General features: G+C 36.3%; 1 protein-coding gene across 2 annotated transcripts; it reads left to right on the top strand.

The window, feature by feature from the left end:
* The first annotated feature begins 5765 nt into the window (after positions 1–5765).
* LOC129274355 (uncharacterized) lies at positions 5766–9402 on the top strand. Of its 2 annotated transcripts, none has more exons than XR_010293747.1 (4): positions 5766–5945; positions 6508–6690; positions 7347–7464; positions 9155–9402. XR_010293747.1 is itself a non-coding variant. In XM_064100323.1 (4 exons), exons 2-4 carry the CDS (start codon positions 6560–6562, stop codon positions 9236–9238), a joined length of 324 nt encoding a protein of 107 aa, XP_063956393.1. In that variant the 5' UTR covers positions 5766–5945; positions 6508–6559; the 3' UTR covers positions 9239–9402. The 2 variants fall into 2 exon arrangements, 1 of the variants encoding a protein (XP_063956393.1); XM_064100323.1 differs by having other exon boundaries at positions 6508–6681.
* Positions 9403–13313: the final 3911 nt, after the last annotated feature.

Genomic DNA, 13313 nt, shown 5'->3' with positions numbered 1-13313 from the left:
TATATATCCATAACTTATGTGCTTTAATTATAAAGTCTATACTTGTGAATACTGTGTTCCGTTTATGCTGTACTTAAACTTCTTATAGTAAAAACATTTGACGTTCTTGAAATAACTGTTTTCATCATTTTTTTCTTGTGCATACTTAATCCATTATCAAACCTACCATTAACCCGAGCTATATATGCTGTTCACCATTGGTCTACCATTCACTGTAATTTATTGGCCTCCTATACATTGTACACCTTTGGTCTACTGTCTATCATTCAGTGTAAACCATTGGTCTACCATTCACAGTACACTTGTGGTCTATAATATATGGCCAATGGTGTAAATTGAATGGTTGACCAATGGTATAGAGTGTATGGTATGACAATGGTGTACAGTGAACGGTAGGCCAATGGTGTACGGTAAATGGTAGGTCAATGGTGTATGGTAAGCCAATGGTGTACGGTGATTGGTAGGTCAATGGTGTATGGTAGGCCAATGGTGAACTGTAAATGGTAGGTCAATGGTGTGCGGTGTATGGTAGGCCAATGGTGTACAATGTATGTTAGGTCAATGGTGTATGGTGAATGGTAGGGCAATGGTGAACGGTGTATGGTGAATGGTAGGTGAATGGTACGCGAATGGTGTACGGTGAATGGTAGGTGTACGGTGTATGGTAGGCGAATGGTTTATGGTGAATGGTACGCGAATGGTGTACGGTGAATGGTACGCGAATGGTGTACGGTGAATGGTAGGTGTACGGTGTATGGTGAATGGTGTATGGTGAATGGTACGTGAATGGTGTACGGTGAATGGTACGCGAATGGTATACGGTGAATGGTAGGTCAACGGTGTATGGTGAATGGTAGTCGAATGGTGTATGGTGTAAGGTGAATGGTAGACCAATGGTGTCCAGTGAACGGTGGCTGAATGGTAAATGGTAGGCCAGTGAATGGTGGCTGAATGGTGGTCAATGGTAAACCTGTCTATAGTGGCCATGGTAGATCAATGGTGAATGGTGTTTGATCAATGGTATATGAATGGTAAATGGTGCTCATGAATATGGTAATAGTAACGTCCCAATTATTTAAATCAGTTTGAATGGTATACCATTGGGGCTTGAATGGTATACCATTGGTGTATGATGGGTGCTGTGCGAATGGTATTCCAATGGTATATCAATGGTGTTTCAATGGTGTATGGTGTATGGTATTTCAATGGTATACCATTCAATTTTTTTTATAAGGGTCAGCTCAGCTGCTCACTGCTCATTGTGTGACGTCACTCAGCTGGAGCTCGCAAGAGGACCGGTGGAAGGCAGAAATATGGCATGAAAATAAATCATTTTTGAGAGCTGATTTCTGCAATCTCTGATCACTATTTTGAAAAGTGAAGTTATATATCTGATTAGTAATACTTCCCCTTTACAATGATGACCACATAAAGTCATTATAAAATACTTTTGATTCTTCGGATGTATAATTAAATGCATTATATATTGTGTGTCGTACGGGACAACTTTTAATAGGACAATTATTGACAAATGAAGGGCAGTGATAATTATCCTTATGGGATAAAACGATCACCCATGGGTCAAAGAAAGAGAAACTGATATTGTGAAATTGCATCATCAAAAATAAATTTGTAGGAAAAACTTTTGCATTTTTATGTGTCGTACGGGACATTGCCAAAGATAGGTTCGGAAAAATCAGGGCTGCCCCTATTATGGATCATGAAAATGTTGTAGATATTATTTGGAACCATCAATGATACATTATTCCATTGACCTGCAATATTTTCAATCTTCTCGTGCTTTGCCAATAATTGTTTCAGGCAGTCTTTGTACTTGACTATTTAATTAGCAAAATTATTGAAAATATAAAATTCCATTGTTCCCCCCAAAAAAAACTATATCTGACTTCACTTTTGGTTAAAACTCATAATTTTCATAAAATTTAGGTATCATTGTAAAATATTACACTACTTATGACTTATTGAAAGCATGCTGAAATTTAAGATATTTTTGAAGTTCTAGTGTGGAATCGCCCTATAGGCCTTATCGTAATAGATCTAAGTTTGGATTCGATGTTAAATATAAAATAATGGCGAATCAAGAAATTAACCTCGGGTTAGGCCACAAATTAAAGGCAGTTTCAGAAAATTCTACTCAATAATCTGGAGTCCCTTCGCCTTCTTGTAAGCAATGCTACAAAGGAAGCATTGGCTCGTTTAAAGATTGGGCTGGCTGTTTGATTATGTTGATTCTCGATACATTGCCCGGGTCAGCGGAGCTTCTACAACTAAAAAAGGGCGTCGGAGATGTCTTTCGAAAGGTAATAAGGTTCAATATGAATATAATTCTAGACGCCAGGAGGAGTTGGATAAGAAATTGGCCTTATTAGAGTAAGGTAAGCAGCGGGCGCAGCCCTTGCTTTGCTGAAGTAAGGTATTGCAGATATAACTAAAAGGAAGAAACATATCAGAAAAGCAGATGAATCTGAAGCAGGTTAGTGAGATAAAGATGAATGAAAATTCCAAACTAGGCGGGAAACTAGGCTATGAACGGTTGTACATAATAGATATGGCCTTATGTTGTTAATGGAAGCTGTTCGTTTGACAGCGGAATTACTTTATGACTTAATTATGGGAGATTAATCAAATAAATATATAGAGATCATTTTTATATTTTAGGTTGGTCCGCATTGGATGAATACTGATGAGGGAGAAAAGAATGAGGCAAGCTCAGGCTTGTGTAAATAGAAAGCGTAAGTTATTTCGTTCAACAAACAAGGGTTATATTGGGCAAGAATGTTGGAAATTTTCAAGGTTCTTCTACTACTTCCGACAACTTATTTCGTATACCCTTTGGGTCAAGAAATCGATATTCGCTTGGCAGTGTCGCCAACTTATATGTACAAAATAGTTGGCGCGGGTATGCAAGTTGCCTCAGACCACCGACGAACGTTTTGCCTGTGGTAGACATGGGCAGTGGAGAAGTTGCCCCCCAGGTAAAAAAACCAGTTGAAATTTTAACTGGTTTCAACTGGAGTCAACTGGTACCAGTTGAAACCAATTGGCACAACTGGTAAACTCCCACCATGCCAGTATATTCCAGTTGAAACCCATTGTCTCAACTGGACATGCTGAAAACATACAAGTTTATTCCAGTTGAAACCAATTAACTATACTGGTATAAATTAGTACACCAAAACCAATAGGCCTTTCTGGTTTATCTACCAATAGATTCCAGACCATTTGATGCCAGTTGGAACCCATAGAAACCCAATGGGTGTATATACCAGTTAATGCCACCTTAAACCCATAAACCATACTGGTATATCATTAAACCAATTGATACCAGTTAGAACCAACATGCATTACTGGTATACCTACCAGTTGATTCCAGTTAAAACCCATAAACCAAACTGGATCAGAGTGTTCCAGTTGGAACCCATAGACCTCCCATAACCCCACTTGAAACCCATTAACCATACTGGAATATCAAACCAATGGATACCAGTTAGAACCAATATAGGCATTACTGGCATATCTACCAGCTGATTCCAGTTAAAAGCCATAAACCATATACTGGAGCAGATTATACCAGTTGGAACCCATAGACCTCCCATAACCCACTTGAAACCCATTAACCATACTGGAATTTCAAACCAATTGATACCAGTTAAACCAGCATACATTACTGGTATACTACCAGTTGATTCCAGTTAAAACCCATAAACCAAACTGGAACATATTTTACCAGTTGGAACCCATAGACCTCCCATAACCCACTTGAAACCCATTAACCATACTGGAATATCAAACCAATTGATACCAGTTAAAATCAACATACATTACTGGTATACTACCAGTTGATTCCAGTTAAAACCCATAAATCAATTAAACTGGGACATATTTTACCAGTTGGAACCCATAGACCTCCCATAACCCACTTGAAACCCATTTACCATACTGGAATATCAAACCAATTGATACCAGTTAGAACCAATAGGCATTACCAGTATATATCTACCAGCTGATGTCAGTTAAAACCCATAAACCAAACTGGAACAGATTATACCAGTTGGAACCCATAGGCCACCCATAACCCACTTGAAACCCATTAACCATACTGGAATATCAAACCAAATGATACCAGTTAGAACCAATAGGACTTACCAGTTGATTCTAGTAAGAACCCGTATATACATATATAATATATACATATATATATATGTATATTAGAGGCATAGTGGTAATGCATTGTACTTATTTCCAACAGAGTTTATATATATATATATATATATATATATATATATATATATATATATATTATATAAGAACTATGTTTTCATACCTTTGTTGTTTTATTTGTCGCTTCTCTTAAACTGACTTTTGAAATATTTTTGTAATTGTTGATATCTGCAGTAATCATTCAAATTTCTTATCCGACAAGTCACTGGCTCAATATAGCTGTAACCCACTTTACATTAATATTTATATTTTTTGTACAGATCATATTACTTCAAAGTCCTCTTATCTTTGTTTTTAATTCCTTTTGAGATAATTCTTTATGATTATCATTCATGAATGTGTTTCCTATAACTATTATTATTGTTACCATCAACAAAGCGTTACTTTTCTAAAAAAAAAGCAAGTATTATTTCATACAATCCACTCTTTAATCTACATGTATTGTTATTCATTCAACATTGGTTAAATATATATTTATGTGAAAATGTTCATTATATATATGTTAAAGGTATATACATTTAGCCTACTCCCAACCTTTGCCCGTTCCTGCTTTTGACATTACTCCCCCCCCCTCCCTGTATACTTTTCTTTTTGTATCCCCTTTCCAATATTATACATTAGTATCTTTGTTATTTTTTTGTTGCTTATTTGTTTACTGAAATTTTGCTCTGTACAAATTCATGCAATTCAGCCTTTTACCACAATAAATGCCATGCATTTATCCATCCTATACACAGCTCGATTGAGGATAAGAGGAAAAAAATATCTACATAATAACTAACTTAATTATTCTTTATGTTAATTTTAATATTTCTACCTTGAAAAGTTTCATTAAAGTATGTGGTTCGATATTACCATATAACTTAAATCGAAACATGTTATTCTCAGTGAAATTTTCTAGTTTACATTAAAAAAATTGTTATCCTAGATATATTTGTTGCGAGAAAAAAATTTCTTCCTATTTAATCCCTTTTTTCTAATTTAAGTTAAAGAGGACTATTTTACACTATTTTTACAAATCACATAAAAATTAATGTATTTTTCTTTTTTTAACTCACTGATATTTTAAAAATATTTTTGAAGGTGAATAGAATAGCTATTTTTTTCTATTTATAACGCGCATATTTATTGCTAGTTTACAACCTTGCCATGTTAAGCAAGGCTATCTTTATCTTTCAAATAAAAAGAAAATAAATAAAATAGAAATAAAGAACAATTAAATATTAAGCTAATTCATTCTTAAACTTTCAAAGAAAAAAAAAAGCTCCAAAAGCAGAGGCAAAAATCGTAATTTCTTGACTGGTTGCCAACCAAAACCAAACAAGAAGAAATTTGTATGTTAAGAAGTTCGTATTTCTATTTTAAAACTTCTTTCTTGCTTTAGACCCCCCCCCCCTTCGTTATTCCTGACTCAGATCTTCCTTCAATCACCGGGCGCGGGCGGGCCTGCGCATGCGCACTGAGTGCCACTGATCGCTATTATGCAAATTAACCAGCGCCGCCAAACGCAAACCGCCGATCTAATTTGAATTTGAAAGAGCCATCTTCGCCGCGCCGTTAATTTGCACCGCACTTTTATCGAGTGCTAGTGCGATAAAGAAGGGTAAAGAAGGCCGTTTTAATAATAATTCAACCACTGAAATCACACGGACCAGATTTGGACAATGACTTGAAAGCTAAGACATTCGCAGTAGGCTCTACAGGTAAGTTAACAATTTTCTATGATTTTCTTTTCGTAGTTTGTTAAATGGCGCGGCTCGCAGCTAGCTGCGGGGCTAGCTGTAACGTTAGAGTTCGTCAGGACATCCTGTTACTGCCCCTCAGCGCTGCCTGCCGGCCGCGACTAGCCGGGCGTGGATGTGTGGCTGCCATGCCGGTGCAAGTCTGCGCACATAATCATATTGACCTTACGATTTGTGTTAAGATTTAACATGAATTTCTTTTTATTTCACAAAATCTTTCAGTTGATATTGTTCCATATATTGTTATAAGTAAATGAGAGAGATATGTGATCGAATGTGAAACTGATTTTCTTGGTCTTGGAAAAAATCTGAGACTCAGCCAGTTATGATTTTCAATTTCAGATTTAACATTATGATAGTGGCCAGCGCCTCGTGTCTGCGCACCAATCACTTTACACACGATTTGAGGATTTTGATGAGATTTTGAAATGCCGAAAATCGAAATTCATTATTTTTTCCACCATTTTAAGAGTCTGATTTTTTCATGAATAGCTGTTTATCACTTTTTGACTGTGTATTTCAGGAGAGAGGGAGACCCAAAACCACCTGGAGTCATACTGAGCCTCGAGGAGGAGATGAAGTCGGTGAACATGACCTGGGGTACCGGTAGTTTCCAGAAGAAGGCCCAGCTCAGAACCGCCAGGACTCAGGAGTGGAGATCCGAATACTTCGTTGCTGCCCTCCATATGAGGAGGCTGTAAGTTAGGTAATTCAGATGTCAAGTTTTCTTTTGGGGTCTTTGTGTATCTTCTATTATGAGAATTATGGAAAAGAGATGGTGATTTAATGGTTTTAAAGATGTAAAATATGAAATTCTAGCACTTTTTTTAGGCCTAATATGAGTTCGGACACCCTACTTATAATTTTTTTTTGAGGAGCGCGATATTTTTGTACATGACCCAAGCCTAGTTTCACCACAGATTAATTAATAGCTACACAGCTGTTGCATTTACAATTTAAATAACAATCTACAACAATTGAGCATTTTATAAAATTGAGTGTGTCTAGGAAAGCAAATTCAGAGGCATAAGGAGAGCCATTTATTGAGCTCCATGGAATTATAAACATGAAGGACTGATCTCTGCGACATCGATTTCAGAAGTATTCCCAAGACCAAGTGAACTTACTCATTTTTTTAATAAATATGATGATGTGCTGTTTATCATTATAGTTGAATCATTGATTCACAATCCCATGTATTTTTCTTAATGTGCAAATGGAATTTTACAACACTCTGTAGTAACCCTTGCCCGCCTTAGGTGTAGACATGTATTGCTATTCACTGTAATATAGACGTATTTTTATTCACTGTTCACTGTACTGATTATTTTTCTCTCCATTGTTTTAAAAAAAATTATTCAGATACATCGCATCTACCAGCAAAGAACGTGTGCCAGTACAGGGAAGGAATGTACCTGTCGCACGTGAACTCTTCAGAGGCAGTGAGGACAACAAGATCTGCAAGCAAGTGATCCTTTTTGTAAGAAAATTTCCAATTTGTACATTTTACAATTAATTTTTTTTAAGCCTTTGTACACATTTAGAGTATCAAGGCTTACAAAATGTAAAAATTTAATGTTTGCCCAAAAATCATTATGGGAAAGGTGGATTTCCGAGGGAAATCTATCTTTGTTTACACAGTTGTACGAGCAACCTTATAGGAGGCTTGTCTAGGCTCCGTGATGAAAATACAATGTAAAAATGATAAAATTATCTTCATGGAGTCCTCTAGGCTAGCCAGTGACATGGGCCCATGCCCATCAATTTTAATTCATGCTTTTGCATAACCAAATGGCGTGAATTTGGAACTGGAAGTATAATTTCAGATTGACCTCCGAAATGAAACGTGCACAATTAGTCTGAACTAAAATAACATTTCCTGAATTTTTTCTTAAATCTGGAGGCTGAAGTATTTTTTTATCTTTGAAATTAAATTGGTTCTCGTTGTTTTTTACCTCTGACTTACCAGTATGTGTGGGGGTACCGTAGAAGTAGAATTAAAGGGATGGTCCAGGCTGGAAACATATCTCAATAAATAGAGTAAAATTCACAGAGCAAAATGCTGAAAACTTGATCAAAATTTGATAACTAATTAAGGTTTTGAATTTTAAAGATTTGCATTATTCCGGTGAAATAGTTCTAGGCATGTCTTTATGAATATTCATTAGGTTGGCTGATGATGTCATACCCCAATTGCCCTTTTGTATTTTATTATATGAGATTAGGTTTATTAAGATATTTTTAACCAAGAACTATTGACAATTGGATTGACAACTGATTAGGTGCATTAGTTATTGACGCAACTTATTTCATTACAATGGAGACGCATCATTTACACATGTATGAAAAAATCAAACATTTATGATTTCATCTAGTAACATATAAAAAAAAGGAAAGTGGAGATGTGACATCAGCCCACCTAATGAATATTCATGACGAAGTGCATACAACTGTTTTCACAAAATATTGATAAACTTTAAAATTCAATAACTTCTTGTTATCCTATTTTGATGAAATTTTCATCATTTTGCTCTGTGAATTTTACTTAAGTATTATTTAGATGTAAATATTTTCGGCCCGGACCATCCCTTTAATCCTCGGATAAAATTTTGTATTTCATTTTTTTTGTTGCTTTGTCTTGCGTTTTTAAACATGTTCTGGGAACTGCTTTTTGAAAGTTGTCAGCATTAACAAGTTGTCTTTTTCCGACAGTTACCATAGTAACAGTCAGAGGCCAGTGCTTCTCAGCCAATCAAAAGCAATGATTTCACTGAAATAGTCGGCACTGACAATCATGAAATACCCATCAGATGTTAGCAGATAATGTGCAACATAGACTCCTAGATACATATATGCAAACATACATAGTCTAAGTCTTTATTATTAAAATAAATGTATAGGTATAAGGTCGAGGCAATTTCATCTCTGCGATGTCAATTTCAGAAGTATTCCCAAGACCATGTGAACTTACTATACATGTTGTAATAAAAATGATGATGTGCTGTCTATCATTTATAATTGAATCATTGAAATATGGAACTTAGAGAAGTTTCACTATCCCATGTATTTTCTTTATGTGCAGATATAATTTTACACCACTGAAATTTTGTATTACGGTATTCACTGTACTTATTATTTTTCATTCCATTGGTTTTTTTTCTAATCTTCAGATACATCGCATCTACCAGCAAAGATCAAGTGCCACTACAGGAAAGGAAGGTACCTGTTTCACGTTTCCTCTTCAGAGCCAGTGAGGGCCCCAAGATCTCAATAAATAATAATTAAAAAAAGACTCCTTTATCATTCCTTTAAAAATAGTACATATTATTTATTGAAGGTAAATGCTTAGATGCATTATATTCAAATTTTGTCTCCAAGCTAGCATGTAAAAATTGGATTATTTACTGTGTAAGTTAATGATCTGTGTTGACACATAATACAAGAATTATACACAGCATGTTACAGTTTGTAACATAATTTTCTTTCATTAAATTCCTAGTTTAAATACCATATAGATGTTTTTTGTGACTTTTGTCATTCTCTGATGTTTTTTGGTACAGATTTCAAGAGACTGAGGGATTGATTTACCAGAGCAAGTTTACAGTCCAATCCTGTTATATTGTGCATGTGGAAATTAACAAGGTTTCAATACAATGCTACAAATTTACCTTGATTCATTTCATCAGTCCTATGTGCAAGGATAATTATTTCACTTGTCCATGCACATTGTTATAACAGGAGTGGACATTCAATGTAAAGATAATTGAAGATAATTTATAATTTAAATAACCGCCTGAGAGGGGGGGGGGGGGTGTTGGTACCAATATTCTAATGTGTGTGTGCGCAAGGAAAACGAAGGAGTGATTATATGAGAAGAGTAAAAGATCGGGAATGTACATATCCACATGATTCATTTTTGTTTATGCTATACATTGCAGGGTGTTTCTAACTGGTACCACTTGACAATTTATGTTTCCAACTGGTCCTAACTGGTGCTTCCAACTTGTTCTAACTGGCACCAGTTGACAACTGGTGTTTCCAACTGGTTTTAACTGGCACCAGTTGACAACTCATGTTTCCAACTGGTCCTAACTGGCACCAGTTGACAATTGGTGTTTCCAACTGGTTTTAACTGGCACCAGTTGACACCTCATGTTTCCAACTGGTCCTAACTGGCACCAGTTGACAATTTGTGTTTCCAACTGGTTTTAACTGGCACCAGTTGACAACTCATGTTTCCAACTGGTCCTAACTGGCACCAGTTGACAATTGGTGTTTCCAACTGGTTTTAACTGGCACCAGTTGACAACTCATGTTTCCAACTGGTCCTAACTGGCACCAGTTGACAATTTGTGTTTCCAACTGGTTTTAACTGGCACCAGTTGACAACTCATGTTTCCAACTGGTCCTAACTGGCACCAGTTTACAATTGGTGTTTCCAACTGGTTTTAACTGGCACCAGTTGACAACTCATGTTTCCAACTGGTCCTAACTGGTACCAGTTAGGACCAGTTGTCAACTGGTACCAGTTGCTAACTGGTACCAGTTAGGACCAGTTGCCAACTGGTATTTCCAACTGGTACCAGTTACAATTTGTCAACTGGATTCCAGTTGATTCCAGTATTGGAATCAACTGGAATCCAGTTGATTCCAGTATTCCAATTTCCATATTGAATCCAGTTCGCTAACTGGAATCAACTGGTACCAGTACCAGTTGGATGAACTGGTCCTTAACTGGTTTTTTGACCTGGGCCAGGTATCAGGAAGCAAGATCCCAGCAAGATTCATCCTTCAGAGATAACAATGCTCAACAGAGTTAAATGATCCATTGATCATGGTCAAACTGAGCAAGGTAAATGTCAGTTTTGTTCTGTATTTGACGAAGTGTGGTATTTGAAAACTGAAGAGTAGAATGATCAGAAGCGCGTAGCAAATGAATCTATTCTTGATTCTACCTAGTCCATAATTATATGTTAAGAAAAGATGTGTTATTTTGGTTGAATTCCACCTTTAACTAATGAACCTAGACATAGATATGACACAGATCAAACAATCTGGAATATATTGACTACTCCTGGTCCGTCAGCGGGCCCTTCTAAATTAAGAAATACAGAAACAGAGCATTGTTGAATTTGTTTCGGTTGGGAAACATCGAGTAACGTTAGTGTTGATTCGACAAGATGTGCAGGGTAGGAGGAAGAATTTTATTTGAGAAATTATGAGTATGATCAATGAAATTCAGAACCTTTGGTTAAAGGTAGATTGAATGCTTCCTTACAATTTGGAAATCAACTGATGCATCTCAATTTGTTGTAGATGTCAATGAACATGGTTACAAGTTACCTTACAATAAGATGATAAGTCAGCATTGACATCGATCCCGATTTCGTTTCTGAAGCCATTAACGAATTATTATTAAAAAGGGTTTGGTTGTTGAATCCACCACTGCACCCCATGATGTTACCCCTTTTCAGATTCAATTCAGAGTTCAGATATAAAAAGAGACTGGTTCTTGGTTTACGTTATGTCAACTAACACTTGTGGAAGAACACTATTATACTTGAAGACTGGAATGTAGTCATGTCATATTTAAAACAGGGAGATTTTATGCTTTCCTTTGAACTTAAGCAAGGTTATCATCATGATTACATTTTTCAAGTGCATGAAAAATTGTAGGCTTTAGTTGGGATTTTGGTAGTGGTACAAGGTTTTTCTCTTTTTAGGTTTTGCCATTGGGTTGGCAGCAGCTACCTTTGTCTTCATTACATGATTTAAGCCTATTGTTAATCATTGGCGTATAGAAATGGTATTTTCATTGTTTTGTATATAGATGATTGGGTCGTGCTGCTTCCTTTGATTCGTATGATAGGCCTACTATGGTCAAGACGGTGAAAAATGACTTACTTGAAGCAGGTTTGATACCAAATGTTGAGAAATATCTCAATGGACTCTTGTCCAGTGTTTGGATTGGTTAGGAATACCACGGGAAAGCAGGGTAGCTTATATAAAGATTACTGAAAGAAGGATGAAGGATCTTGAGTTATGTTCAGATTCATTTCAAGCAGAATTGCCTGAGGTTTCAGCACGAAAGATCGTAGTTATAGTTGGAAAGATACATTGAATCCAGTGTTTGGCACAGTTACTCAATTTAAAACCAGATTTATGCATCACGAAATCATCCGGTGGGTACATCGGGATAGGACATAATGTGATCAATAGTGATGATTTAATATTCGTGTTCTTCTTCTGGAGAAGAATTTGCATATTCTTAACGTAAGCATTATTTCTGCTTATTCAGTTCCACAGACTTTCATCTATTCTGATGCAAGTCCATCAGGCTGCGGGGCATGGGTTTCTGAGTGCGCAGGCATGAAATGGGATGAGATTGGATTGAGTTTGAAATGGTTAAAAACTCCACTTGGAGAGAACTCAAGTCAGTAAGTATGACACTGCAAACAGTTGTATCTCACATGAGACATAAAACTGTCAAGGTCCTCTGTGATAATAAAGGAGTAGAATCGATTGTAAATAAAGGAAGTATGATTGCAGAATTGCATGAGATGAGTTTACACATCTTTGAGTTGTGTAAAAGAAACAACATTAGTCTTCACGTTCATTGGGCTCCCAGAGAGGAGAACCGTTTTGCAGATGCACTAAGTCGCATGATAGATTTTGATGATTGGGGTGTGTCAGATGAATTTTTCGGATTTTTTGACAAAATCTGGGGCCCTCACACTGTGGACAGATTTGCGGACGATTTCAATTTCAAAATTAAGAAGTTCAATTCTAAATATTGGTGTCCCCTAACAGATCATGTTGATCCCTTCTCATGTGATTGGTCGGGCGAGAATAATTGGGTGGTTCCACCTATCGAATGTATAGGGCAAGTACTTAAGCATCTGAAGGTTTTGTTCTGCTAGGGGGACTTTGGTTGTTCCCTTCTGGCCGTCTGCACCCTTCTGGCCGATTCTTTTCTCTGAACAAAGTGATTTTCGTTCCTTAATCTCTGAATACTTCAAAATTGATAATCCTCAAGGAATTTTCGTTCAAGGCAGAAACAATAAAAAAAAAAAAAATTAAAAAAAAAAAAAAAAAAAAAATCAAAAAATCTATTTTTGGGACAAAGAAATTCAAAATCCCAGTCCTATGTCTACGCCTTAACGGTTTGTGAGAGATGGCTGACATGAATGTTGGTATGTAATACATCCATTTGATGGAGGTTAATTCAAAATTATACTGTTGGAATGCAACATGTAATTTGTACAGGGCCGCATGGCAGATAGCTGCATAGCTAGGATCCACTTATGCTGCAGAGCAAAGAAGTGGTGA

This window comes from Lytechinus pictus, chromosome 5 (assembly GCF_037042905.1).
Source record: "Lytechinus pictus isolate F3 Inbred chromosome 5, Lp3.0, whole genome shotgun sequence".
Lineage (NCBI taxonomy): Eukaryota > Metazoa > Echinodermata > Echinoidea > Temnopleuroida > Toxopneustidae > Lytechinus > Lytechinus pictus.
Note: the sequence above shows the minus strand (reverse complement) of the source record. Positions and strands in the feature narration are given on the sequence as shown.